The sequence below is a fragment of the Apus apus genome, chromosome 2 (genome assembly GCF_020740795.1).
Source record: "Apus apus isolate bApuApu2 chromosome 2, bApuApu2.pri.cur, whole genome shotgun sequence".
Lineage (NCBI taxonomy): Eukaryota > Metazoa > Chordata > Aves > Apodiformes > Apodidae > Apus > Apus apus.
In genome coordinates this window covers 43718998-43740796 of record NC_067283.1, presented here as the reverse complement: position 1 = coordinate 43740796, position 21799 = coordinate 43718998, and the positions used below count along the sequence as shown (strand labels likewise).

Here is a 21799-nt window from a genome sequence, read left to right as displayed (position 1 = left end):
TTTCTTTGGCCCACAGTGTCATCTCTAGACAAAGCTCTCCTTGCTTTGGCAGGGAAGGGAGGAATAGGATTTAGGGACAGCCAGCAGGCTCCTGCTGCATCAGCTGCTAGCAAAGCCAGACGGGCGCTTCCGGAAAACGGGGAGCAGCTGCTGGGGGTGGGGGGGGAAAGGAGGGAGACACGGCTGTGTGGCAGGAGTTTTGGAGGGGGTCCCAGCAGGACCTCCCCCCGCGCTGGGTCTGCGCGCCGAGACCCCCCTGCCCGGGCCCTCCTCCAGCATCCAGCCGCACCGCGTTACCTGCCAGCTCTGTGGGTCGTTTGGTTCTGTTTGGTTCGGTTGGTTTGTTTTCCCTTTTAGTTCCCTTCCGAAACGCGGGAGCGGAGGGCGAGGAAGAACCACCGAGTGATTCTCCGCAAAGACCCCCCAACCCCAGGGCGGGAGGCGCCCGCAATTGCCCTCCTGCCGCTCCTCCCCAGCCCGGCGCGGCGCGGCGCGGAGCGGGGATGCTGCGGGGAACGGAGGCGGGCAGGGCGCGGGAGGGAGGCGGGCGCGGGGCCGGGGGGAGGAGGAGCCTCCCTGTCTCTGCGGTATTTCTTTTGGGGAGGGGGGGAATTCCGCCTTTCCTCGCCAGCCGCGATCGTTTTGTGAAGCTCTCTCGCCCGGGACGACAGTGAGCTGAGGGGGGGGGGGGGGGAAGCTCTGAGGTTCAGCTGCTAATTTGGGGTCCCGTGGGCTTGTTTTTTTTTTACTTAATTTCTCCTGCCAAGGAAGGCCTGTGGAACCTCCTCGCGGGTTTTTAATTGCGGGGTTTAAAGGGCTGTGGGTGTGGGGGTTGGGTTGGGTTTTATTTTCAGCATTTGAGAAGCATTCACCACCTGTAGACCCCTTGTGAAATAAATGCTGGCGTGTTTTTTATCTCTCTGGTTAGAGCGAGAAGGAAGATATTGATGGTGCCTTCCTACCCACCTATGAACAGAGAGGTCAGTACCTGAAATAAGTGGGTCTGAAGTTTCAAGCAACCTGGGATAAGGAGTTTCAGCATATAACATGCGCTGTCGTTTGCGCAGATGTGTATTTAACCTTGTTAAACTCAAAATGTTGGTGTCACGAAGAAGTTTTAGTCAATTTTTCTTTTCAGGCAGGAATTCCTTTTACTTTGAGGTAAGATGTAGAAAGTCACCCCTCCAATATGTTCCTGTGTGGCCCCGTGTGCTTAATTGGGTGTGGAAAAATATGTATTTATGCTGTTTCTTGCTTCAGGATGATGTTGTTCTAATAATGGAATGTATCTGCTTTTTGATACTTCATCACAATCTTTGATTTGGCTTGTAGTTGGCCATTAGTATGGAAGAATTAGGAGATGGGAGTCAGGATAGATCACACTAGGCTAACTTGATATTTCTATGACAAAATAACTGAAAATGAGAAAGGCAAGGAAGTTCTCCTTTTTATGTTCCTCTGACTTTTCCAAGGTGGCCATCTCCCACCAGCCATCTCTTTCCTCAACCCCTGTGGAGCACAAGAATTTTTGGTAGGGGGTTTGTCCGTTCTTGGAGGTACTGAAAGGCCTTCTGAGGTGACGAGCTGTCTGGCCAGGGACCTGCAAAAATGAAGGATGAACAGAAGTTACAGGAAGCCTTAAACATATTTGAATTCTAGAAACCCTTTCTAGAGAGTGAGAGCATATAGACAGCCTTATCATGAGTATGCATATTCCATGTCACCTTTGGGTTTGTCTAACATAACTACATGTTAGATTTACTTAGATTTAATAACTTTTCATTGGAAGACTTGCTAGTTAAGCTGTATATTTTGTATTCTATGTGTAGTGCAAAGTGCTAGTAATAGGCTTGGCATTAATGCATACACACATGCACACAAATGTACTTCATGAACACATCAAAACTGGAAGATGCCTACCTTAATGTTCTTAAAACCTCTTTCATGTCTTGCTGAAACAGCCTGTATGTATTAGTGAAGCTGACCTTGCTTCTCTGGCAGAAACATCCAGCAGTACTCCAGCTGCCAGCATTGTGTCCACATGGCTGTGTCTATGTTGTGAGTGTACATGGCATCACGTAGTGGGCACTAGCCCCAGCTTGCCCACTGATCCCATTTCCTGAGGCAGCAGGAGATGGTGAGCATGCATCTGCATGTAGAGGCTCTAGGAAATGAGTGTAGAGGCATCTGAGGGTGAAATCTGCCGTGCGTTTGCATGACAATATAGACACACCCCTTCTAGACAATTAAAAGTTAGTAGCAGCAAAACACTAGGTAGTTCTTGAGGAGAACACAGAATTTTCATGTAGCATAATCTAGTTGATGAGATGAGGAGTCTCAACTGATTTAGGGCTATAGGCCTTAAGAGAGAATCACTGAATCCTTTCACATTCTTTAAGCGTTTCCCTTTTTTTCTTGTTTCAGAATGCTCACCAGAACCCCAAGTGTCGTTGCCCAAGTGTTTCTTTTTCTAAGCGTAGTTCTTGTCATTGCTATTGCAGTGATTCAGGTAAATCAGCAACAGATCCTCTCCCCAGGGTTTAAGGTAAGTTGAACATGTAAAGAAGGAGAGCATTTTTAACTGCTATTTAATATTGTCACTTTATCAATGAATCTTTATTACGTGATTCAAATGAGCATACAGCCATCAATTAGTTTTTAATCACATCTCTCTCATGGGAAAATTGAAGCTAAGATAAAAGAGAACTGGTCAAGATCACAGAGTCGGTGGCAAAGCAGGAAAAGCATTCCTTGAGTCCATGTCTGTGATGCCTATCACACAATGTCTTCTCCAAGACTAAAAGGCCAAGTGAGAAGAAAATGCCACTGCTTTTTAATTTTTGCCAGAGATTGAAAGTAACTTTAAGATAATTTTGAAGTGGGAAATACCTGGAGTTTAAATTCTGCCCCCAAGCACAGCTACGAAGTTTGTTCTGAAGTCTTTGCAAACTGCTGGTGTGTGTCAAAAGCATTTGGGCTGTGCACTTCATGACATGTTGGGACTTGCTGAATATTAACAGAAGCAAAGTAGCTTCATGAGGAAGGCAGAACAATCTGGAAAAGACAAACTGAAATACTCTGTCATTTAGGCTTTGTCTTGGGCTGCTGCACCATGTGCAGATCCTTCAGTAAGGTGTGTACTCAAACTGAGGACAAATCTGTAGAAATTAGCCTTCTAGAGAAACTGCCTAGTCTGGCATTTTGAGTCCTGTGTTTCTTCTGAGGAGAGCTACAAGCATGTAAACCTTGTCAGATGATTTGAAGTCCTTTCTTTCTTTCCCTCTGTGTATATACTTAACTGGATAGTTCACATACTGATAGCTATTGGCTAATGTTCCTGAATGGGACTATAAACACCTTTGGCTATGTCTGAATCATTTGTTGGTGTTCAAGTCAGACGATGGTATAAAACTGTATTCTGATACTAGTTTTGTGTGTTTGTGTGGTGTGGCAGGGTGTGTGTGCTGGGATCTTGCACACGGACATAGTGCCTCAAGTTTACTCCCTGTTGTGTCCCACAAGTTTACTCCCTGTTGTGTCCCACATCTCTGCTTGCAACAGCCTTACATCCTGGCAATTTTCATTCAGGCATGACTGGACTGACATGTGAGCTGAAGCCATTATCTAAATGACAGCCTAAACAACCCTTGTGTTTGTCATTAATTCAGTTTCACATTCAGAATGATGAAACTGCCTTACTCTGAGCAAACATCAGACCCACCATGACCATCTGGAGCTGGTGTAGATGGGGAGGTCTTCCTGAATCACAGCAGCTTCATGGCTGGTCCTGGAGAAAGACTGGTGGTTCCTTTGCTAGGTGCTTTGGCTTTGGGTTTCTTTTTGGGCTGTAAGCCTGCCATTGCATAAAATCCCAGTTGATATAGAAGGTGGTGTGTTTGATTCCTGAGATGCTGAGTAGTCCTCAGTGTATGATTAAACGCCCTAAGGAAGTTATTCTTCAGGAGCAGAGGGAGGACCTTGGTATGCCAGTGCAAAACTCCCCAGTACTTAGCTGATATGATGGAGCCTGGAAGTGGCAGTGTCCTAAACTTAGCAGTTTATTAAAATTAAATATGGCAATAACGTGATGAAACCAAACCTACTGTTTGTAAATGGCCTCATTCTTCTTCTGGCTCCTGTCCACAAAACCAAAACAACTACTGAAGGATAACTAGAGTTCATGTTATCTGTAGCATAAGAGCTCTTTCCCAGGATGCCCATTGAGAGCATTCAGGTTCATTCCTTTATGGCACGAGGGAGAAATGACCTGCCAAGTCACTGATGTTTTAAAGTGTTGTTGCAAAATTAAGTATTTTTGTTTCTGGGTGTTTGGGTTACCTGAAGCCAGTGATTTGAGAAGGAGGGACCTGCCCACGTGCATGAGACTGAGGCACTGAAAGAACTTGTGACTCATTGACACATGGTATGAAGCCAGGATAGTGATGAAGAGGGCACAAACATCCTTAGTGGCATAGTTTTTGAAGAAGCCCAGAATTGTAAATGGTACAAGCTCTGATTGAAATGAGCCTTTGTACCAGTAAAACTTTTTTTTTGCCTACCGATGTTTTCTGAGCCTTGAAGAGGAAAACCCCTCCCTTCTGTATTTTGTTTCTTTAATTTGCCTCTCCAGGTGCTACATTTCTCAGCATCTAAATTTTGCACATCTCTTTTGAGTCTTAGGATATGTTTTGCCTTGTTTGTAGATGTTATACGTGACTAAAAGTAGTACAAACCTATGTAGCTGAACTTCTGAACTCCACTTCTAGCATGGACCCACTTTTGTAGCCTCAGTCTTCCCTGTAACTAGTCCAGCCTGTTAGCTTCCTGTGGCAGTTTTCCAGAGGGATTGGAAGGCAGGTGAGTTGTCATAACTGCTTTAAGGGTTCATGCATCTCTACATCCTCCTGTGGAAAGGGATTCAGGTGATAAACCTGGGGTGGCTTCTTACTTCCATTTTGGGATTACAACACTTCAGGATATAATTACAAAGCTATTTGTAGGAATATCTCTTACCTGTTTGGGCCACAACCAGATTGGTTGTCACACAGGTAGTTCTTGCAAGGGAAGGACAAACACTTTATAGGGGAGGGATAGTTGTCTCCTTAATCAGCCCAGCTGAATGTACCCTGGGCAACAGTAAACCCCAAAAGCATTTTCCTTCAAGTAACTTTTTTTTTCTTCCTTTCTTCCTTCTGCTGGACAAGAAAACAGAACTTGGAAGCTTTTCTGGGTTAATGTCTCCCTGTCTTCTCTGACTAATTAGTCCACTGTCTAGACAGCGCAGTTTTTGGGTATTAGGGAATCACTTGGCCTTTATATCTCGCCATTGGTGGCTGAGTGGAGATGATGGACATCCTCACTGGGAAAGTTGAAGTAGAGAGGAAAGGAGGGAGAAAAAGGTTTTCTGATCTTTAATGGCTGCTAGCCCTGGCTAAGGGTTTTCCTGTGCTCAGTCCCACACAATGCATTGCAAAACAGGAAGGCATTGCTTGTCCTCAAAGGGCGGCCAAAGGTGATTTGACTTGCAACTTGGGCAGAAATGTAACATCATCAGAGAATTTTAATTCAACCAGTTTGTCTTAGCAGCAGTCTGAGACAAGTCATGTAGAATTCTCTCCCCCTCTTAAAATGCTGTATCCTCTGTCACTTTGATTATTTTAAGTAAAGATTAATCTTAGTCCTAACACCTGGCACACTTCTCACGGATCACCGCTTGATGAGGCTGCATGGGCAGCTCTGAGGAGCTTTAAGAATCACCCTGAAATGGGCCCAAGAGCCCTGTTAAAAAACAAGCATCTCTTTGAAAGTAAACAAGAGATGTATAGGAAAAGTAGAAGAAGGAAGAAAATAAAATTGTCAGTCAAGCATTGGTTCACATAAGTGTACTACTAGACTTAGGGATGGAAATCTGTTACTTTCTGGAAGTAGGCTGGGAAATGCAGAAGAGGATGGAAGTAGGTCAAAAAACCCCACAGCTAGCTGAGGTAAAAATACTTCCATTGTCTTCCAGCTCTACTTGGGCAGGATAGTTGGCTCTGTATTTAAAAGCTTATGGTTGGCTCTTAGAGCTGACTGAGACTAGATTCAATTAATAGCCTGTGAGCAGATTGACAGTTACTCTGTTATGTGTCTCCAGAGCACTCGTCTGTCTTTTCAAGGAGAGGAAATCCACTCGGTATCTTTGCTAAAGTAGTAATTTGAATGAAACCTGATGGTACAGTGATTGGGTAGTACGTGTGGAGCCTTACACCTCTTAGTTGATCAGGGTAAATATAATGTGGATAAATATAAGCGGAATTTTCATTATCTACCAGTCCTCTAGGAAACAGACTAGACTGGTGTTTCTGGTAGTTCTTTGGGGGCCAGGAGTTTCTAGGATTGCAGTGGAAGCTGGGAACTGATGAGGTGTGGAAGCTGAATGGTTTGCCACCTGAAGCAGTGATCTTTCTTGGTCAGACTTGAGACTCCCCAGGGAGGCAGTGGGATGAAATTTATTGGCCTGTTGCACGGGCTCTTACTGCTTTGCAGCCAGATGGAGGCTCTCATTTTCCAGTATTGCCAGGGTCCTGTGCATCTGTCTTTTTAAAAATAAAGTTGACAAATTAACCCCACACTGTGTGATTCTTACCAATCAGATGGCTTCAGAAGAGGGGGGCAGCTAAATGTACTTTCAAGGATCATTTAAGAGGATAAGCAAAACTGCAGCTTTCTATCCTTCATGCCATTTGCCTTGCCAGTTACTACAGTTTCAGCTGTTAGAAAAGATGGAGAAGGGGAAAAACTGGTCTGGTGAACAGTAGAATGAGATGGAGAAACCTGTGCTTTAATTCCACAGAGTCCAAGTGAGCTGGGGCAAGTCAATTAAATATTTATAATTTATTTAATAAATAAACATAAGGTGATGTTGATTCTCTTTCCCTCTTTGTTGTCTCACGCTCTGGCAGCCTGTTTTCAGTGGCAAACTCTCAGGTGGACTGCCTAAACCACTCAAAGAGAGAGGTTTATGGGGCAATTAGAAAAGAACCAGATTTGTTTACATCATTCTCACCGTGGATAATTATGTACTTTATCTCTTTGGTCATAGTTTTATGGATCCCTTGGGCTGCCTTGAATCTAATGTCTGTGCTTAGGTATCAAACTCAATTGTCTGGGAGGCTGGGATAATGGGAAATGAACTTGCTGGAAAATCAGGTCCTAATGCAGTGTTATCTATATGTCAGTGTGGATTTTCAACTTGATGGTGATAGGAGATGAACATTCTACATCCCCACTGAATTAATTACTGAAGATACGTAGTATGTTTTTTGTTTTGCAGCCAGATTCATTCTGTGTTTGGCTGTTGGATTCATGCCAAGTGCCTAACACTAGAATTAATCTCTCTTATAAATACACTGTGCATACATGTTCTAAAGTGTTTGATGGTGCAAAGAAGCACAGCTGCATATGGGCCTTTAAGCTGTCACTGCTTGTTTCCTGATCTAATGTATTATTTTTTCTCTCCAGTATGGAATAGTGCTGGATGCTGGATCCTCTCGAACTACAGTCTTTGTCTATGAATGGCCAGCAGAAAAAGAAAATGACACAGGAGTAGTAAGCCAAACCTTCAAATGTAATGTGAAAGGTGAGCTCAAATTGAACTGTCTTGTTTCTTTCAAGACTCCAAGGAGAGATTATCTGGAAGCCTATATTGTTTTTTTTCTACTGTCTTCCCATTTCAGTCCTGGGGAGGAAGAACTGTTAAGGCTATGTCTGTATCTGTCAGCATCAGTCCTGCTGAGCATCCTGCTACACAGGGTGCCCTAACCTGCAAAGGAGAGAAGAAATTTTAACTAAACTTCCATTGCAGTGCATGATTGCTGCAGACAGAATTTGACCTAAAGAATATCAGGCCCTGTTAATGTTTAGTCCTTGTCCCCTGAAATAATGTGTTTTAAAAGGCAAGTATAAAATATATTTTAAAATAGCTTGGAGTAAGAAGTCTTTGAGAAGAATGGGGATGCAGCCTTTGCTAGACGGTTGTCTTTAATTGTGATGGAGACAAAAATGGGTGTTGGCTATGCTACAGGAGTCTGATAAGTTAGTATTTATTTTTCAGAAGTCTTAGTGACATTTAAAGAAAAGCAACTCTGCTGTTTGAGTCAGGTTTCCAAGAGAAACAAGGCAAATGCAGTTCATTAGGAATTGCTCTGTCATTACTTGAAAAGAGGCAACTGAGGGGAAATTACAGAAGAAGAGCTTCTCCATGCTACAGAACTAGGAAGTGTCTAATGAAATTATCAATTAAAATAGCTAAACTGCAGAACTGTGCCAGACAGGATGCCATAGTTTTATCAAATATGCAGGTCTGGCCTTTGTCTCAGGAAGACCTGTAGTTGTGCACTGCTAGAAGATGTCCCACGACAAGTACCATCTGCCTTGTCTTTTGTTTGAGGTTTTGCACTGATTCAGAGAGAGGCTGCTAGACTAGACTGACATTTGCTCACATTCTGATATGGATAAGTATATTTTCTAATAGCTTGTTCTGGATTCCTTCATAAGAGCTTTTGAGTCTCTTGGTCAACATCAGTGACATTTGACTAAGCTTTCAAAGATACCAAAATTCCACACATTTTATGAAGACAGGTGGCCTGGCAGGGGAGAGAAATCCACGTTATTAAACAGTAGCGACTCCATAAGGGATTTCTGCAGGAAGTCAAACTTGGTAAATTCTGCTAGTCTGAGTTAAATGAGCTGTAGATTATCCTCTAAGATACTGACTTCAGCAGTTTGTTTAGTGTACTAGTCTTGGTTTGCAAGTTAGGCACGAGAAGAAGGTGAGACAACTCAGGAAGTCTCGGTGCAGCTTGTGTTGATCTCTGGTAGTAACTGTGGCCTTCAAGGAAGATTTTTCCCTTCTCTCTGTCATGATCACACAAAATCCTGCATCCCTCGTTGTGTCTGGAAATAGATGTTGGAGATGTAGCCATAGAGTCCTTGAGTAACTAGATGAGTAGAGGGCATTAGTTTCTTAACAGCACCAACATTTCTGTCTTCAGCATTAAATATACGTGTGGACATTTTTAGGAATTTTAGAAGAAGGAGAGGAAAGCAAGTGTAATGTGCACAGTAGCAATGCATTGTCATGTGCCTTATGATGTGTCCTTGCAGGCTGTGAGAATGGTGGCCAGCCTGCTCAGATGAGGGGTACACTCTGCTAACTCCTGTCTTGGCTCATTAGGAATATTGCTTTTAGGAATTCTTGTGTGAGAAAAAACAGAGAAACTGTTAATTCTCCTCCTTAAAAAATGACAGAAGAGTACTTTGTGAATTTAATAGGTTTGGGTTTTGTTTTGCCTCCAGGGAAAACAAAAAATCATGAAAGGGAGGAGTTCAAATTGCTGTGAACTGTTCAGGTTCAGAGAGGCCTTAACTGTGGTCAGCCAAAATACTCCTTATCCTCCATTGTACAAAATCAGCAGGGTTCACGGCTCCATTCTTGGTTGACTCTGCACTGGAGGAGACAGAGGGCCCATGGGAGAGGTCCTGTAAGTTGTGGGGGACAGTGGTGAACACATCTGCCAGTGTTTCTCTAATGACCCTCTAACCACATAGGCTTAATCACTTAAACTGGGAGATGGTTCTGGGCATACTGAGGGGCAGACTTTCCAATACTTAGGAACTTGGAAGTCAAATGGTCAACTACTCTGCAAGTTCTGGGGTGGTTTTATTATTTAATTTCTGCCGTTATAAGATACCTCTGCTTCTGTGTGCAGGAGCCAGCCCCAAACCAAAACTCTTTCTATATAGTGCAGTTAGTCTGTCCTGGTCAGGCTCTAAGCATCGGCAAAGCAGGTAATCGTCCGAACAAAATGTTCATCACCTTGTGACCTGCTCAGTCTGAACACTGGGAGACAGAGGTTGCTGCCGCCAAGGGGTGTGTGAGGCAACTGCAGCTGCTGAGGATACAGAGCAGCAGTTGCTGCTGCTCTGTTTTCCTCCGGTAAGAACTTTACTGCCAGCTTCATGCCCACCTATGCTAGCCTTAAGACTTTTGGAAGTCTTATTCCAAACTAGGGCTGTGAACGTCTAATGGTGACATGGTAATGTTTGTTTAAATTCATAGTGTGGAAATGGGAGTGGTGGAATGAGGAGTCTGTAAAGTCTTACATATTTTTTCTTCTGGTTTTATCAGTTCAGTGTGGCTGAACACAAATGGTTAATCATTTTAACTCTGCGAGAGAGACTTTTTGGTTAGGTTGGGATCAGGTTGTGAGAGATATGGCTGTTACAGGAGAACTAGATGGAGTTCTGGTGGAGCTGTTTTCTGTGGGGCAGTGGCTTCATGGGAATGCCTGGATTTGTCCTTGTGCAAGTTCCTCAGCTAGGAAATGTTAGTAAGGAATGGTTTTGGTCATGCCCAAGGTGAGCCTGAACAAATTGAGGTCCTGCTGGTGCTTGGATTGTTGAGCAAGGGAAGTAAGACCTTAATGTTAATTATTCCAATAGTTGTGCCTTATGCAGAATGTTGTAACTTGCATTCCTGTTTCAAGGCTTTGGAAGTTTGGAAAGCTGTGAAACACTTAGTAGTTCGTGTACCAGCCTAGTCTTGGACCTGTATGAATTCAAGAGCCATTTGTGTACATCTTAACATTTTGCCTGTAATTCCTTGCAGAAGCTTATTATTTTACTATCAGTTGAAAGTAGTGAGTTGTAGTGGGGCCATGATGTGCTCAACAGTTGTGACAAACCAGAGTAGGAAGTCTTTGTCTTAGGTTGTGGAAGGATGGGTTTCCCGTTCTTTCGCATACCAGAGAAATTGTGCATCCATTAGACATAGTACTTTCTACAGCATCTGCCATGAATAAACCTCTTATCATTAATATAGCACCGCTGTCATTGTGTTGTTACATGGTTATACTCTATATCTCACTCTACATATGGTGCTATAGGTTTATATGTTTACACTCAGAAATGCAGACAAACAGTTTGCAGGTATCTTCTCTGTCTCGCATAGCTGGGAGTGTCACTACATTGTTTATTCCTTAAGCACTCATCATTTTCAACCATCCTGTCCTTGTTTGGAGTTACAGGAGGGAAGGGGGAAATCTCTTTCTCTCATTACCTGTTTGCTAATAGGGCTCATTTGTAGTTGGCAAAGCAGAATTAAATGAATCTGCTTGTTCTCTTTTAGGCCCTGGTATATCCAGCTATGAGAGTGACCCTGGAGCTCTTGCCAAACCCTTTGACGAGTGTCTGAATGAAGTCAAGGAGAGAATACCAGTTCACTTGCATAAAACCACTTCTGTTTATCTGGGGGCTACAGCTGGTATGAGACTACTGAGGTATGGCAGAAACTTGAACTCCTCTCTATGCATACTAGCATAGCAGTCTGTGAAAACAGAATGTGAAAAATGTACTGGACACATTTTTATCCATTGGAAATTGGCCATCTCAGAAGGAAATGGAGCCCAGCCAATTTAATTTAATTAACTTTTTCTGCAGGGAAAGTGGGGCTGTATAAAAATCCTTTATTATGCCATATTGAAAAGAAATGCTTGCTTTATTCTGGAGAAGACAAAGAGTCTACTTTTCTCTTCCAAATCTGTCTTAAAATTCAGTGTTAGGTAAACAGATAATGTTTGTGCATAGCTGTGGGCAGAAAAGGCAGGTTAAAGCAAAACACTGCAGAGTTTTCTGAGTGTGAATGTGGTGTAATGTGGCTTTTGGGGTCTGTCTGTGGCTTTAGCCCTGGCACAAACTGGCTTTTTATGTTTGTTCTGTGGCTAAACAGAGTGGGAAGAAAGTCTCTGGGCCTGTTTTAACCAGTGGCTGTCATATAAGCAATCAGTTTACGGAAAAGAAAAGTATATATAAAAAAAAAACCACCCATGGACTTGTATGATAAAGAGTGAAGTTTGTACATCATGAGGGAGTTGCTTGCTGAAACGGTGCTGGATACTTGGCTGTTCCCTAAAATAAGCTTTGCTTTTAGGGAAACAATGTCTGTTTTTTTATTAGGTGATTGTAGTTTTCTTGAATTGCTAGCCAGTGAACAATACACATGTAATTGCCTTTCCAGATGCTCAGTGTCTCATGTTTTGTGAATTGCTTAGGTTGCAAAATGAATCGGCAGCCAATGAAGTCCTTGCAACCATTCAAAACTACTTCAGAACACAACCTTTTGAATTTAGGGGTGCACAAATCATAACTGGGCCAGAGGAAGGGGTGTATGGATGGATAACAGCCAACTATTTAATGGGCAATTTCTTAGAGGTGTGTGGAAAAAACTGCATGTTTGTTGTTTTTTTGTCCCCCCCACTGTTTCTTGTAAATGAGAAGTTTGAGGGGATATGCCTGTTAACACATCATAGCTATAACTTCCATTTTTCACTGAAATATATGACAGGGTCTTTTTGTGGCAGTAATAGAACAAAGCAAACATTAATCAAAGAATATGATGCTACAGGAATGCATTAAGGCACAGGTAAAATTGTTGATCCACAAAAACAGGGCTCTTCCCTAAATGGCATCGGATGCCTTACCTAGAAACAGGAGTTCCATTGCTCTTAAATGCATTGGTATGTTGTGTGACAGGTGTTGATTGTCTTGTCAGTGGTGCCAACTGCAGATGTTTGCTGTCACTTCCTCAGGTGGTTGCTGTCCCTGCAGCTCTACTGGTGAAGGATCTGCACAGCTTAGGAGTCTCCAACTTGTTTTGCAGTGTTGGCTCACTTGTCCTAAGCGGACAAGACTGTTTGAAGCAGTGAAGGTGATTAAGTTGCTGTGGCCAAATGTGCCTCGGCTGAGCCAGAAATCACTCAGACACAATTCATTCCAATAGTGCTGAAAAGCTGAGGGCTGTGAGGAGTGGGCCGTGATACCAACTGTCTTGTGCAGACAAAGTGGTGCCAATATAAAGACACCTATGCTGTCCTTGAACCCAGAATACAGTCAGGCGGGAGCCTCATAGCAGAGAAGGAGTCAAATGTGTTGGGAGATCCCTTTTTAGATATATATCCTGTATAATTTAATTCCCAGTAAAAGCTGTGCCAAGCTGATCAGCAACTGTTCCTGTTCATCTGCATTCATGGCATCAGTGTGCTGCCCTTAGCATTAACTGAACTTCTTCCAGATAGTCTCACTAGGTTGAAAGAAATTTTCAACCAAACCCCTGGGTATTGTTAGCTGTCGTGGTTGAACAGTTCCTGTTAGATCATGGTGATCAATTAGTAGGAATTAGTTGCTGATGATTTCACTGATAGGTCATGGTGAATGTGTTGCAAAGTTACGAAAAATGGTGTTGAAATCACACGTTCTGGAAGAGTTTTTCTCATTGTGTGCATTTCTTGCAACAAAACTGACGTAATGTCCTTCAGGGTGATGTCAGTGTTCTACACATTAATTTTAATCATCCAAAGATCAAGTCCCACATGGCAGATTTAAAAGGACTACTGAAGGGACTGCAAGTCCATGTGGAGCCGTTTTAGTATAGAGTCGTGTGAAATATCACTAGCAGGAGAGAGAAACTTTTCACCATTCTTGTGACAATTGACTGAGTCAAATTCTGTTAGGGGCTGTTAATACGAATCTTTCATTGTAGAATTTTCTTGTATATTTCCTAGTCCATAAAGTTTCTTTTACCTTCTTGTGTTTACATTCATGTGGTCATGTTCAGTACATAATACTACAGTTAATACTGAAATGAATAATAATACAAAAGCTATATTCTCCACTGTGACTATGTAGGTGAAATACAGAATTTTGAAGGATGTTTTGGGTAATAGGGAAAAATGCCAGTTGAATGGATCAGATTTATTGTCACTGCAGTTTCAGTGAAGGAAATGTGCAGATTAGGGATCTTTTTTTACTGTGATGGAGCTTTCATTTGACTTGTGTCTTCCAGTCTGTTTTCACTCTTTTTCTGTGTGATTTCTTAGTATGCTATCCCTTTAATAATCCATCTTGACTTGAAACAAGCGAATCTTCATAATGTTTTAATCCAGATTTCTTCAAGATCTCATGGATATCTGGACTTCAGTTCCCTGTATTCTAGTACAGATATTGATCTGGATAGTCCTGTGTTTTGATCATTGTGCTGCCTCTGAGTCAAAAGCTATGCTGCATTTCTTTTGCCATCTTTCAATATCATTTCACTCTGTGAAAGTACATCCCTCTTATGTAAAAAACATCTCCATGTTTTCCTGAGAACTAAGATTTTTTTTTTAACGGGTGCAGGACACAGTTGGGGGGAGGAGGGTGATCTCAAAAAGTTAAGTAAACGGTAGGAAAGCTTGAAGAGGGAGAACAAGCAGATGATATTTCTAATTAGCCTTGTTTTTATTTTTACATGTAGAGAAACCTTTGGAGGATGTGGGTCCATCCTTACAGAAAAGAAACTGTGGGTGCACTGGATCTTGGAGGAGCTTCTGCTCAAATTTCGTTTATTCCAGAGGCCTCTCAGGATAATTTCAACAGCACCTTGCAAGTGAAGTTGTATGGTTACAACTACAATGTCTACACTCACAGCTTCCAGTGCTATGGGAGAGATGAAGCTGAGAAAAGGCTTTTAGCATTGCTGTTCCAGGTGTGTTTAGGACCCTTTGTGATGTTGCTTTTGCAGGTGTTCAGTAATTGTCTGAGCAGGTTCTTAGGCTTGTGTTGGCTTCCCTTTGGTGGGGCTTGGAGACCCTGGCAAGACCTATGTTGCGATTAGTTGTGGGCAAATGCACTTAGGTTTCATAGTTCTTTGTATTTCTTAAAAAGTAGTGAGAGTTTTGTACCATCTGACAAAGAAGCCAAACTAGCCCTGGTAGTGTTTTAATGATCTTGCCGATGTTTTTTTGAGGAAGAAGTTTCTGTGAATTCAAATTAGGTCTGTCTTTCTTTTGGGTGGCCTTTATTGCTAGGAGGGTTCTATTTATTTATTTATTTTCTTCCAGAAATCAAACAGCAGTTCTAATGTGGATAATCCATGTTACCCTCAGAATTACAGTACTGCATTAACAATGAAGTACTTCTCTGGAAGCCTTTGTACACAGTCTGTGAGACCAGCAAATTATTACCCAAACCGGCGTGTGAACTTCCATGGAACAGGAGACCCAAGTCTGTGCCAGGAGATGGTTTCTTTATTGTTTAACTTCACTGCTTGCAGAGACAGAGAATACTGTCTGTTTAATGAAATCCATCAGCCCAAAGTTAAAGGGAATTTTGTGGTAGGTTTGCAAACGCAGCATTTCTTTGTGAGCTTGCTTGCTTTTGATTCCTGTAGTTCTGAAAGTAACTGGCCTGTCATCTACTCCTCTTCTGTAGGCTTTCTCAGGATTCTACTATACAATGAATGCTTTGAATTTATCTGGGCACTTCTCCCTAGCTGACTTCAATTCAAGTGTGTGGTTTTTCTGTTCACGGAGCTGGGCACAGGTAAGTGGGTTGCTTGCAGTTTTTTTTCTAATTTTTTCTATTTTCTCCTGTATCTGTAAAAGGGACAAAAAGATTGGACAAGTATTCAGAGCTTTTCAGAAGGTCTGTATCAACCTCAACGTTTGTTTTCCCACTGAGCTTCAAACCATGTAGTAATTCTAGCATGCTTAAAACTCAGACTAAGTTTGGAATTTTCATTCCGCTTGATTCTAAGATGAGTTTCTGGCCTATATTGAAATGTGGCCAAGCAGTGTGTGCATTTCCCTCTTTTTATCTTTGAGCTTTCTACAGCTGATGTCACAGAGGTAGTAAGGGCTGTTGCAACTGAATATATGTGAATATGAATTTATGCATTTCAGGGAACTAGAGATTGCCCTGGTGGAATTTTTTTAGAAGGCTGATAGGGTAGATCAGTTTAGGTTTTAAAACAAAACTCAGCTGGACTGACATTCATTAAAACCACACTTCAATCTCACATTATCAGCAATATTACTATGTATTCAAAGCAGTTAGTACTCATCAGTTGTGTCTTACATTATCTGTGAGCACACAGTAGCACAGAGCTGATGCAGTGCAGTTGGAGCTGATCAGATGGAATTAGCACTTGTCACATCCCACCAAGTGGGCACAGCTCCCCAGAGGTGGGGGCCCAAGTTAAATATCTCATCCCACAAGGTGGGTACAGTGATATGTTCCACAGAGTAGGCAGGGGTAGAGTTCCCTAGAAGGAGGGGTCAACCCAGGGAGATTCGGATCGAATCCTCCTCTCTTAATCTCTTTTAGCAACTCGTTTGGTGAGATTAATCTCTGGAATTCTTTGTGTGGTATTCTAAGAGTAAGACCATTACCCAGGAGGCTTATACAAAACATTGCTTTACTTAAAATTGAGTAAGATTATAAAGCTTGTAAAGAAACCAAACAACCCCCACAACAATATCACTCTCAAAGCAACAGATTACAGCCAGCAGAACTTAGCAAAATGGTACTTTCAAAACAATAGGTTACAACTGGAAAAACTTAGCAAAAATAGAAATTATATTACACGTATGTGCCGAGAAAAAGGTTAGAAACAGAGAGAGAGATTAGGAGAGACACAGAGAGAGATTAAGAGGGGCAGACAGAGATGAAGAAAGAGGGGATAGGAAAGATATCACCACCAAACAATCTCGGCATCACGTTGTGGTCCTTGGATGGCGGCTGCGCACCCTGGACATTTTGAGTCTGCCTCTTTGATGGCATCTGGCCCACCTCTCCTGGTGAGACTCAGCCTACTTTGTGCAGACTCAGTTGCATTCAGGAATGTTCTGAAAATGAGCTGGTGGGGCATGGGGGTCCAGCTGATCACTTGCCTCTCCCACCCCCCACTTCCCCCCCAGTCAGGTTGACCAAGCAATGACCTTTGTTTTCACATGTGCTGTGTCCTTAAACAGGGAATTGGTCTTTTGCAAGACAGCACTGTGCCTCCATGGGACTTCTCTTGCTGGCCACTGTTCCTTATCAAGTAAGGACAGTGTCCAGTTTATCAGGGTGGTTACCAAACAAGGGGTTCTCCTTGCAAGAACAGGGTCAAGGTGGCTTATTGAATGAGGTTGCCATCCAAGCACAATGTCTGGTTTGTCAGGGCGGCTGTTTTGAGACAATTACTTATTTTGAGACTCTACAGCACTGCTGTCTGAGGAACTTTTACTGGTGGAAGGCAATTTTTTAAATTTAATTATTGTCCTCACAGAGTTAATCTGAGGGAAAGGCATAGTCTCATTTTTTGCTATTACTTACGCTAAGAAAAGCAAATTGTTCCCAGCTGGCAATCCATGACCTTTTCTGAACATCTTTCACCCAGCAGTTCTTCATTTTCTGGCTTTCTTGATCTGTCTCTCTGTGTATTGCTGTGACATTCAGGTCCTGATCTTCTTGTAAACACTGGGACTTGCAACAGCACTTCCAGATCAGACTGGGAGATCAAAGCACTTTTCTTGGGTCTATCATGATCCAAACGGGCACCCCAGGTCGCAGCTGACAAACAAAGAGCAGTCGTGTGATACAACATGTTCTGTGTAACTTGCAGGGATCTTTATTTAATGGAGGTTTAGCTCTGTATTTTTCTAGTCCTACAATATTCCTTATGCCCTGTTCTGGTCTCAGCTCTGTTAGTGTGAACCTAGAGTAAATTGACAGATCTATTTTAAATTTGCAAGGAGGTACCTCAGATCATCAAGCTGGCTCCCTGTTCGCATTCATTTTGTTGCTAGCGTTTCCTATTGTAACTTACCATCATCACTACCACATACCAGGTTGACTCTGTCTGTGGTCCTCTTTTAGAGATTTGAGGCCATGGTTTACTACCACAGTTTTAACCATGCTGTAAACATGACATGGAAAAACTCAAGATCCATAACAGCTTCAGTCTTTTCTGTGCAGTTTTATGTTTATTTTCATTTTTTTACCACAGAAGCTATATAACTGTCAGGGTCTTTCTTTTTCTAAATTTCCGTATCTAATTGTCCACAGCTCTACTTGGTGTTTCTGAAAAATGCTAATAAAGTCTAATTAGAATCCAAAGTATTCTCTAGTTATAGAAAGCAAAAGCACTTGTTTTTCATAATTGACATGCTTTTTAAAAACCTTTTGCTTTCAGCTCCAGTTTATGCTGCCTGAATTTGAAGAAACACATGCTAGATCCTATTGTTTTTTAGCCAATTTCATTTATTACTTGCTTTTACATGGTTATCACTTTGATGCAGAAACTTGGCCACAGATACATTTTCAAAAGGAGGTGAGTAATAATAATTTCCTCTTACTGTTATTTTAATCCAAAGAAGTTGAGAAGGAGACAGGAGGTGCAGCAGCCTACGAAAATACAACAGTTGTAAAATGTTTGGCCTAAGAAAAAGCCACTTTTCAAGTCTCAGTAGCAAGTTCAGCCTGGTTCCAGAGATTGCAGCATTACTTGGAGATGTTGCCTAGATTATTTTAAAAAGCTTTAAGATAGGGTCAAATACTTGTGTTTTAAGCCTTTTCCCAGTTGTTGAAGTAGTGACTTGCTCTAGGTGCCTGAAACACCTCACCAGTCAAAGTCTGTTTGAGCTAACCCTGCTGAGCTGGTCAGGAGAACTCCTGCTTTTCTGTCTGCTGGCAGAGCCCTGGGGGAACCAGCAGAGCTGGTAGTAGTCAGTGAGTGATGATGAAACAACTAGGGCAGTTTTTATCCTCAGCTGGCACATCCATCTGTGCTGTAATCTGGTTCTCTGGGATAAGAATGTATGGTGACAGGGTATTGGCTTTCATTTGGCAGAGAGAAAAGGCTCACAACAGTTCCTGGGTAATAGCTGTGTTTCTCTCTCTCTGACCTCCATTTTTTCCCCAAAAACAGAGTACTTGGGATGAACTTGTATATATCCATTCTAAAGCTACAGCTAAGAAAACTTTGCTTCCAAATTAGAAGGCATGGCCACTATGTAAACTTAGCTGGTTACAACACGAAGTGCTGTCCCCCTCAGTAACTCCATCTTTTCTTCTCTGCTGTTCTGTAGAGCCTTTATTCTAAAACTCTATCCCAGACTGACCTTCCTTGGCCCTTCACATTAGGAGGAAATTCACTATGGGGGTGGTGAGACAACTGGGAGAGGTTGCCCAGAGAAGTTGTGGAGGCCCCATTCCTGGAAGTGTTCAAGGCCAGGTTGGATGGGGCTCTGAGCAATGAACGTGGTCTAGTGGGAGGTGTCCCTGCTCATACACGGGGGTTGGGTCTAGATGGTCTTTAAGGTCCCTTCCAACCCAAACCGTTCTATGGTTCTGTGATATAGTTTGGAAATGCTTCAGCACTTGCATGCAAAACCAACAAACAAAAACGTTGTAGATCTTTATGCAGTGTCTTTAAGTGCAGGGTATGCTGGCAAGTTGTCGGTGAGAAATTGTGAGCCTTTATCTCACTTCTTAATGCCAGTGACCAGTTTTATTAGCATCCTCTGGAACTACAAAAAAGGGTAATTTAAAATGGTCCTGTATCATCTTTGTATACTGCACTGAAGTTTTCTCCTTGCTAACTTAAAGGGCTGTTGCCAACATCATGATACCACTGTTTTCTGAGCAGTCATATCTATTACTAGTGGACTAGGGAACCAAATAAGATTTTCTTGCCTTATTTTGTCTTGTAGTGGACAGCCATTAGCAGCTCTGGAGGAGTGTCCATAGTTAGCCCTTCTACTGGGAAATGAACACAGAGCTTACTTTGGGCTCTTAATCTGGACCTGTTGGGGTGGATTTGTCTTGGTATATACATATACCTTGTATTGTCCCCAGCAGACAGGAGCAGCCATGTGCAGGAATGTTTTTCTACATTTAGCTAAGACTATGAAAATACTGAGCAAAATGAAAACCCAAAAGGCTTATTTAAAATTACTACCTTGTTACCTAGATTTTGCACTAGGAAAATAATGAAACTCCAAAAGGAAAGACTGCATTCACTTAATTAGATCTGCCCCAGGAAGAACAACAATACTAATATCTAATGTAACTGGTCAGCTAAGCTACCCCAGAGATAACACCACAGTTTCTCCCAAGAGCGGAGGGTGGGTTTTCTTTGCCTATGCTAGAAGAATAATGTAATTATTAAACATAACCAATGAGAAGAACCTTAACCAAATGCTATCTGGGCAGTATCTGGAGCTAGATGACTTGCAAAAGTTTTCAACCTCATAATGAGAGCTTTTCCCCCCTCCTAGCAATGAAAAAGCACATTCATCCATCTTGCCTCTTTGCTTATGTGACCTACTCCAGTTCCTGCTGCTGTAGCTTTCTTTTTATGAGTTAAACAAAAGGTATTAGGATATAGATAGGTACAAAAAGAACCAAATATTATAGGCCTTTATGATCTCCTACAACCAGTAGCTGACTGCTTGAAACTGTTCACTAAAGACATTAAATAATTTGTTAAAAGTTCATCCCTCAACTTCATCATGACACTTTTTATACAAGAATAACCAAAGAAGTTTGATTTCCTAAGTGAGCTTTCCCAAATTTAAGCAAACTATTTAGGGGCAGCCATTCAGAGAAACTCTGTAGTAGCACAGTAGGGCAACCTGTAATAGAGATGGAAAGCCAAATGAGTTTGGGAGAGCTTGTTGGTTGCAGAAGAACACAACTTCAGCTATATGACTGCCTTGTAGCACACCCTAGAACTACCTGGAATGATTTGAAAGTAGTGCAAGCCCTTTGAAAAAGAAAACCTATGATAAAGTGTAAGCCAAATATGTATCTTGTAGCTGGCTCTCAAGGCTACCCTCTTTTAATAAGTTTCACTGGTTCTCTTGAAATGCTTGCCCTTATTTTTTCACTATATTTAACAATAGATATATTTTTTTAGGAGTAGAAATTTAATTTGTAGGAGGAAATTGTTTGTTTATATGTTTTACATAAATAGACAAATCATTATTGGAGTCTGGGAACATGGGAGGAGGACAAGGGTCACTATCTTCACCCTCTGATCCTGTACTTACCAAGTGGCAGGATGATGATTTAATGAAAAAAGCAGTGGAAAATTGATAAACACTTGCTCAAATTAGCAATGCAGGAGGACCATGGAACAAATACAAATGTAACCTTTTTGCTTTTGTTAAATAATTTTCCACTTATGTTTATTTTTTAAATAAAAGAGCCTTGTGCTGATTCATTTCCAGGCGCAAAACCAACCACAAAATAAAAGATTTCCTGCTTTTGGAACTTTACCCTGGCCTCCTCTTTATCCATATCTGTGGCACTCTTTGTGGGGTTTTTTGCTTGCCTGAACTAAATAACATCCTAGGATTTGGCTAAGATGAGAGGCTAATTCTAGGAATTAGGACAGTAGTGCTTACTTTTTTTTTTTATTAAATCTTTCTTGCACAGAAAATCCCATAACTGGCTGTCTGCATGGATACCACACATGTCCTTGTACCTGTCCATCTAATACATGTCTCACTTCTTTAGCCCAGTGACCAGTTGTATTAGCATCCTCTGGAACTACAAAAAAAGAGTAATTTTAAATGGTTCTGTATCTTTGAAAACTACACTAAAGTTTCATCCTTGCTAGCTTAAAGGGCAGTTGCCAGCAACAGCAATTGAGCTTTTGGAACCTCTTTCCTTTGACTGAAACGTCTATGGGAATAGGACTCTTCTGTCTTTATTGCAGGTTGGTAACAGCAGTATTGGATGGTCACTCGGTTACATGCTAAGCCTCACCAACATGATTCCAGCAGAAGGCAAGCTGATCCAGTTACCTCTGAAGCCTTCTCTGTTTGCTGGGCTCCTCATCTTCCTCACAGCGACAGCATTGATGTGTTTTCTCTTCCTTATTTACCTGTGTGTTGTCTCACGTAGTCGGAAGAACATCAGTCATGTTGAACATGTATTTATTCCAGAATGA

General features: G+C 42.0%; 1 protein-coding gene across 1 annotated transcript; it reads left to right on the top strand.

The window, feature by feature from the left end:
- Nucleotides 1-599: 599 nt before the first annotated feature.
- ENTPD3 (ectonucleoside triphosphate diphosphohydrolase 3) lies at nucleotides 600-21799 on the top strand. The gene is made up of 11 exons (XM_051610605.1): nucleotides 600-670; nucleotides 929-980; nucleotides 2425-2545; nucleotides 7504-7621; nucleotides 11171-11321; nucleotides 12093-12252; nucleotides 14333-14563; nucleotides 14919-15191; nucleotides 15289-15399; nucleotides 18035-18172; nucleotides 21566-21799. Exons 3-11 carry the CDS (start codon nucleotides 2426-2428, stop codon nucleotides 21797-21799), a joined length of 1536 nt encoding a protein of 511 aa, XP_051466565.1. The 5' UTR covers nucleotides 600-670; nucleotides 929-980; nucleotide 2425.